Source organism: Diabrotica undecimpunctata, chromosome 10 (genome assembly GCF_040954645.1).
Source record: "Diabrotica undecimpunctata isolate CICGRU chromosome 10, icDiaUnde3, whole genome shotgun sequence".
In the NCBI taxonomy this organism is placed as follows: domain Eukaryota; kingdom Metazoa; phylum Arthropoda; class Insecta; order Coleoptera; family Chrysomelidae; genus Diabrotica; species Diabrotica undecimpunctata.
Window position 1 is genome coordinate 38,484,596 of NC_092812.1, and position 8,460 is coordinate 38,493,055.

Sequence of the window (8,460 nt, forward strand, 5' to 3'; positions counted from 1 at the left end):
TGGTATACGGCACTTGTCTAGTCCAAAATGCATACTAATATCATTTGAGAAAGTTTCTACAGTTTTTAGCATCTGATCTAAGTTGTTTCGAGTGGAAGCCATTAATTTTAAATCATCCGTATACAACAGATGATTAAGCTTCGCCACAACAGTGTTGTTATTTTTGATGCTAAATCCTGAGTCAGTGGAGTTCAGCAGCTGAGATAGTGGGTTCATCGCTAGGCAGAACCAAAGTGGACTTAACGAGTCTCCCTGAAAAAGAACCCGGTTAATAGGGTTATCTTCAGTTTCGATATTGGTTTCACCAGGTATTTGAAGGTGAATTTTAGTCTTCCACTCTTAGCCATTATATGCTTCAAAAAGGTCACGAGATTATCATCGACTTTATATATTTTTAATATATCTATGTATAAGCCATTCATGCGGTATTGAATCAAAAGCCTATTAGTCTTAGCCTTATTTATTATATATTTAATATTATTGTTCCTGGACGAATGCCCATAGCTGTCGAGGTACTTTATCTAAATAAAAAAAAGTAAGTCATAATAACGCATACATTAAAATAAATAGGAAAAAAATACTTAAAATATTTAGGCGTTAATATTGATTGTCACTTAAAGTGGGATGTACATATTGATATAGTACTTGTAGTAGTATTGTAGTATTGTCTTACTTAAAAATAGTATAATATTCTTCGATAGAATCATGTCTTAGATATGCTATTTTAGCATGAGGTGGAACATATATATGGTTCTCATTTGAATAAACTCGAAATACTACAAAGGAGATTTTTGAAAATAATGCTAAAAAACTCTCGCTTATATTTATCAGAACTTCTTTACCAGCAATCAAGTATTTTTAATATTAGACAGTTATATTTGTTAAACATAATTTTGCTTACATACAAAAATAAACATGTTAAAATCAATAGATCATACTTACAGCACTAGAAGAAAAGTTCATGACTATGTCCAAATTACTAGTGCTTATAAATCAATTGGAAAACACAATTTCACATACTCTATTCCTATAATATTTAACTATTTACCCGAGATCTATAAAACCTGTATGAGAAAAATCAACTCATTCAACATGATTAAATCTATTTTTATAAAAGCGATCTTCTTTGATTAAATTCATCATAATATAACTAATACTATACCACACTATGCTATATACTTACATACTTTGTAATATTTTATATTATTAACCTGATGGTGCTGTAGAAGAAATATTATTTGAATAGTGTAAATGAGTGTAATCCCTGAGCACAACCTCTAGTTCAACAGGGAATTCCTTTTTTGTTTATTTGCTAACAACTATTTGTTTGAACAAAATATTTAACTTAAAATTAATTCTAATTCTATTATATTGAACTATTATAGTGTAACATTATTTTATATTGTATAATGGGAAGCAAATAAATATTATTATCCAGATTTAGCCATACATTACCTCTGGTGAGACTCTTCCCATGATATAGAGCACTAGGTGACTTGGTACGATGGGGTATCTCCCAAAAATTTTCTTACGCATCTTGATGTTGAGAGCAGTACTGCTTTTTGCATGGTTTTATAGAGATGTTTATTAACCAGCTGTTTTGTGTTCTCTAAGAGGCTCTTCGGGATAACTCCAGTAGTAGAGAGAATAGCAGGTATCGTCTGATTACTTTCCATTTTCCATTGTTTCCTTATTTGTATTTTCAGATCTTTGTACTTAATTGATTGCTAAATAAACTGATTGAAAAACAGCAGTTTCCAACAATGTTGAAAGACACTAAGGTTGTCCTTATCCCGAAAGGTAGAGGTGAAGAGCAAGAGGTGCGATTTCGGCCAATTTGCCTTCTTAGTTCGATAGCTAAATTACACGAGCAGCTTGTAAAAGGCTGTCTTGAGTAAGAGCTAGAAGAAAAGCATTCACTGAGCTACCGCCAATATGATTTTAGGGCTAAAAGTGTAACGATTATTTTACCTACCACATAGGGTATTATTAAAAGGAGTTGAAAATTTGGGACAGAAATTATTGGGGTAAAGATAGGGCAAGCAAAATAAAACGAAACTTTTGACTAAAAGGCTACTTACATTAGTATCCTGGACAAACAAAACACAAGAACGTTCTCAAGCTATTTAAAATAAGGACACCGCTTTGAAGAATCTTTCTGCTGGATTAGAGAAAAGGTTCTTCCTTCTTAAAAACACAAAAAAGGGTTAGAGAGTTAGTTAAGAGAAATAAACAAGATGGTTTAGGGAAAAAAATTAAATATTTATTGTTGTCTCACCACAAACACATATAAACAGTTACAAATATAAATAATAACCATAAAATACAAAATATCAAAAACAAACTTACTACGTTCTATCAGTTTACAAACTCTTAAAGTTGGAGATACTATAAAACTTACAATTGTTAATGAACAACAATTTGTAGCAGAAATAAATTATTACAAATGAAAAACTATCTTTTCAAGTGAAACTATGCATAGAGGTTAACTTTTTTTAAAAAACAAAAACAAAATCTCTATTATGATTAGGTATTTACCAAATGTCAAAAAAATAAAGCTAGCTGTCAGATGTCAATATTAAATTTTAAAACTGAGGACAATTAATATGACAGCTAAGCCTCGCCCTATGATATACAATTTTAATTATTACAATTTCTTAAATTGTTGTAAAAGCAATTATTATTAGAAAATGTTTATTTTTCCTTTAAAAATCAAATACAAAAGTTACCTGGATTTCACTAAAATTTCTGGGGTTAGGAACTTGACTTACACTCTCTGCCATACGAACAAATTCATCTCCAAACTGCGAAAGATATTCTGAAACGGCTTCTTAGGACAGACAAATTGAGGCTGAAAGTTGGTACTGGACACAAACTTCGAAAATCTGCTTTAAAAACTGGAACCATGTGGGTATTTTTCAAACTTGTTGAAAACGCAGCAAATCTCTTAGATACAAATCTCTTAGGTGAGAGATGACATAAAACAAAAACAGTGATTACTCTTATCTGAACTGACACATTACATTGAGAATAAATTACTTTTTTTTTCAACAAATTTGCCGGTTTTTTCCGACTAAACACACTGCGTCTGTTCTTAATGACCAATCTTTTAAATCTTATTAACTGCACATAAAACTTTACACTGCTACACATTTTCTCATGAAAAAAAGGCAAAAAACGAAAATCTAATACGAATTTGAAACTAAATTTGGATTACAACGAAACCAACTGCTCTTGACAACGGCCTTACTGAGAGTTATGTAATTATCTATAATTTCATTTGCCCAACTTGGTATAAACAAAATATATAAACGGGAATATTTATTTAACGCGCAATATTAGGCGGCTTAACGATCAAAGAACACCGAGGAACTATGCATCTGTGATATATAAACAGACTTAAAAAATGTGTTTATTATCAACTCGTCGACACAAAAAGGATTGAAAAAATATTTCGGTGTTTTCAATATATACCAAAGAATTTAATAATGCGACAAAAGGTCCACCATAGATGCGGTCACAGAAGTAACCTCTTTAGTTATGCAGGATACAAAGAGATGGGTTGCTCTCATCTGGCTTGACGTCAAGAATTCCTTTAACATGGCATCATGGGAGAGAATTGGGCGTTAGTGAGTACCTGGTCAACGTAATTGATAGATACTACACTCAAAGGTCCATAAGAGAAAAAGATACCACATCAGTTTGTCGTAGGGTGTTCCGCAGGGTTCAGTATTAGGTCCCATCCTGTGGAATGTCCTGTACGACGGGGTGTTGAAGCTACAAATGCCAAACTCTTCTAGCTTATGCCGTTGATCTCGCACTAGTTGCGAAGGCTAGTCAGAAAACGGACATGGCTAATGCGGCTAACACAGCCCTGCGTCGCATTAGTAGGTGGATTAGAAAGGACGATCTACAGCTAGCGCCTCAGAAAACTGAGGTGTGAGTTCTCAAAGGGAACCAAGAAAAATCCTCTCTTCACTTTATAGTGGAAGGTGTGGAGGTTGCACCGGTTAAATCAATTAAGTATCTGAGAGTCTGATTGCCGGAAGGACTAAGGTTCGGGTACACATCCATAAGACAGTAGAGAAGGCGAACCGAATTCTGGAGGTGTTCATACGGCTGAAGTCAAACATTGGAGGCCAAGGTAGCACCAAAAGAAGGGTGCTAAATGGAGTTTTCCAGTCGGTGGTAACCCACGCTGCCCCGTGTGGTGTAGCGCATTGAATCTAGCGCATATAGGACGGTTTCAAATGAGACTCTATATGTCGTTGGAGCGGTGATACCGATCGTTTTGTTGTGCAAACAGCGGCTGATGGTGTAAGTGAGGAGGACGGATGGAAATATAGATGCCAATGAGAGAGAAAGAACGATAGCAGAGTGGCAGAGAGAATGGGCGAATGATAGCGGAAAGGCAAGGTGGACGAAGGAGCTTATTCCCGATCTGAGGCCGTGGTGGGAATGTAAGTTCAGGAAACTAGACTACTTTCTGACGCAGTTTCTGACCGGAGATAGCAGTTTTGGAACCTTCACAAATAGAATAGGCTAATCTGCCTCGGCAGACTGTACTGTTTGTGGGGTACCAGATACTCCCGCCCACATTTTTAACTGCCAGAGATGAACAAATGAGAGGGAAGATTTCGAGAGGCGAATGGGTTTCGGGCTGGATGAAAGAAACATAGTAAACATAATGTTGAAACGAAAGAAAGAATGGAGAGAAGTACAATGTCTGATTTCGTGGGTGATGAAGAAAAGGATCAGGATCACAGAGAAGCAAATTGAAGCAGGGATCTAAAATTTATGGTGAATATTATTTATTAGTTTATGGCCTAACGTCTGAAATATTTTCTGATTTACGAAAGACCTCTAAAAGATTGACCCATTTTAGCAAGAAAAATGGCCGTCTTAATATAGGATTTTAGGGGATTTTCTATTTTTTTCTATTTGTAATTTTCTTTTTTATTAATATTGTCTTTTTCTCCAGTATATGTTGCTAGAAAATTTGCCGCTTTGTATAAAAAAATTTTATGATATAGATTTTCGGAAAATTTTTTAAAATCTTCCACTGCATATTTCTCTTTTCTAAATGGAATTATCTAATTTTCGTGCTCTTGATCCTTGTTCTCCTCCAACAGTTGCACATAACGCACAAAACTTGTAGTATAGAGCATTCATTGTTGGAAAATATACCAGCCAGTACAAATCCGTTAACTAACTCATTTGAAATTTTAAGTTTATGGAAACTTGAATTTAGAATCCGGAGTCCAAAGTTTTTTTTTAGTAGCATCGTCTACCTGTAAAAAAAAAAATAAATTCAGTGTACACAAAGTACTTACAAACAAACTTGAGATAGTCACGCAAATACGTTAACCTCTATTTTCCTTACATATACTTACTGATTTATAAAAAAATAAACCAAAATCAAGTTTTTCTACTGAATGATGAGTGTCCACTATTTCACTGGTTGAAGAAAAAGCTTTACTTTCAGTATGGAGTTTTGGTTATTGCTCGTGCCCCTATTAAAACACAAGAAATATAATTGTATTTCTGGTTGGTGGCAATGACAAAATAACTAAAATTATAAATAAAATTAATTCGAAAATAAAACGCTATAAAGGCTATAACGGAATAGGATGATAAGATCTGCCCTCGGCTGTATTTTTATGTGGGGTTAGGCACTTGAAAGTACATATCTGGAAACCCGTTTAGCCAAATTTTTAGCTTCCTAGGTGGCAACTGGGGCCTTTGCAAAAAATGTGTTTTTTCGAAAAAAAAAAAAAAATCTGAGCGATCCTTTGCTTTAAAAAATCTGAAATATTTTACGAACATACGTTTTAATGCTCACAAACCGTTTGATTTTTTCAGATTTTTGGATCAAAATTAAGCTCAGGAAAAATATTTGAATTTTTCATCGAATTTTTAGGTTATGGAGGTAATTATTGGCAAACTTCTGAATAAATATTTTTCGTGTAACTTTGTTCCATTCTTTTGAATGGCAGGGTTAAATTTGATATTTTCTGTCACTGCCTTAGCATCCTTAACATTCTTAAAATATGAAAAAATCCATTTTTGGTATTTTCCCCATGTTTTTACCACATAAACTTAACTTCAGTCAATAAATAACGATTTTTGTTATTTTGTAACTGTACCCATGGATTAAACTGTAGGGTTTTGTTCTTACATTGCCGCAATTATTTATTAGCTTAGCAATGCAAGGTGTAAGTCATAAATTAGTAGATCAGCAAGAATACTTTCTCAAACTTATTGAACATACCAGATACTGACACCGCAATAAACGAAGATAGTAACGAATACTAAAACTATTGTTTTAATGTGATTTTGAATATTTTTACTATTTTTTAATTTTATAATATATCATTATTATTAACAGATTCTTATTAATATATTTATAATAGAATGAGAAGAGTCCAAATATAAAATTTAAATATAATTGTTTTATTAATTTAATCCATAAATGATACTATTTAAAGAATAATCACGACTCGAATAAAGAGGGGGGAAACAAAAATCGTTATTTCTCACACTTAAATGAGGTTAGGTACTTAAAATATGTAAAAAATCATCGAAAATGCAGCTTTTTCGAATTTGGAGTATGTTTCAGTGTAGAAATGCCAATATAACTCTACTATTACAAAAAACACAAAAAAAGAGTTTCTTCGAATTTTGAGGATTTTTGTGGATTGGAATAGGTCGTGACGCGCCTAGTTCTTGGCCACCCAGAAGTCTAGGTCTTAACCCCATGGACTTTTGCTTTTGGGGGTTTATGAAAGAAAAAGTGTATTCTGTAACAATAGAGGACGAACAACAATTGAGGGTTAGAATAATTGAAGCTGTAAATCAATTTCGTCAGAAAAATATGATTTTTCAGCGCATTCGAATTTCCTTATTAAAACGATACCGAATGTGTATTGAAGAAAATGGAGGTCATTTTGAACATTCATTGTAATATTATATTTACAGAGGTTATAGACATTTTTTGTACTTGTTAATTCATTTGTCATTTATTTAGTTACACTTAATTTTTTAAAGGTTAATGAAAAGAGCCGTAACTCATTTTTGAAAAAAGTGATAAAAGGCACAAAATTTAAAAAATAATGTGTTAAACTAATGATGCCACAAAATTCATTCGATTTGAACGTACTCAAAAGTTTGGGGGGATTTAGGGCTGCACATCCCCCTTAACATTTTTCTGTGCGCTTAGATTTTGTTGTTTCTTTTGTATGAAAAATGCTTTAAGAACAAGAAAGTAACGTGTCTATTTTTATTACAAAATGTCAAGTAGTTTAGGAGATAATGCAAAAAAAAACAATTTTTATTTTGTAACTTTAAAGAGCTGTAACTTTTTTGTGTACACTTTTGTACTAAGGTAAGTTGGATTCAATCAATTTATTTTTGTCCCCGGAATGCGTAATTTAATTTAAGACATACCTTTTTGAAACTCCCTGTATATATATATATATATATAATATATATATATATATATATATATATATATATATATATATATATATATATATATATATATATATATATGTATATATATATATATATATATATATATATATTTATATACATATATTTATATACAGGTAATGGTAGGTATGGTATAAAGATGTATATATATATATATATATATATATATATATATATATATATAAATATATATATATATATATATATATATATATATATATATATATATATATATTAAATTAAATGGCCAAATATATGGCCTAGGAGGACAAATTCGCTAAAAGATTATATCTTTTACATATATATATATATATATATATATATATATATATATATATATATATCTATATATATACATATATTTATATACATATATGTACATATATATATTTATATGTATATTATCTGTTATAGATTTTGATAGTGACCAACACGTAGGACCTGAAGATATTGACCAAGCCCTACTTCTGCTCACCAGAAATACTCAAGAGCTAACTCCAGAAGATAGACAACAAATTGCAGAAAAAGTGATTGAAGAGGCAGATGTCGATGGGGACGGAAAACTTTCGTTTATGGAATTTGAGCATGTAATCACTAGGGCTCCCGATTTTCTAACTACCTTTCATATTAGAATCTAATGGAATATAAAAAGGTTTTCTCAAGAATATATAGTATTATAACATATTTTTTTTAGTAAATATTTCTTATTGAGATAAATTGTTTACATAGATTTATTAATTTACTTTTTTAATAAAATAAGAATGATTTAACATAATTCTTTTACTAAGTGTTTTTGTCTATTACTTAGAATTAGCTTCATTAATCGTATTATCAATCAACCATCTAGGAATCTAACAAGCCTAGATTCATTTTAAACAATGCTAATCAGTAACTCCAGACTTTGAGGAAGTTCAAACAAAAAATCAAGTTCAATCAAGTAGTTCTTATTATCTGAGAGTATTTACAGAT

The 8,460-nt window shown here is 31.5% G+C and overlaps 1 protein-coding gene across 1 annotated transcript in view; it reads left to right on the forward strand.

The window, feature by feature from the left end:
• The window catches only part of Cib2 (Calcium and integrin binding family member 2), a 44,838-nt gene extending 36,583 nt beyond the window's left edge, over positions 1 to 8,255 (forward strand). The window contains exon 5 of the mRNA XM_072546425.1: positions 7,906 to 8,255. Within this exon, the coding sequence (XP_072402526.1) occupies positions 7,906 to 8,129 (224 nt within the window). The 3' untranslated portion in view covers positions 8,130 to 8,255. The remainder of the gene's footprint in view (positions 1 to 7,905) is intronic.
• The last annotated feature ends 205 nt before the right edge of the window (positions 8,256 to 8,460 follow it).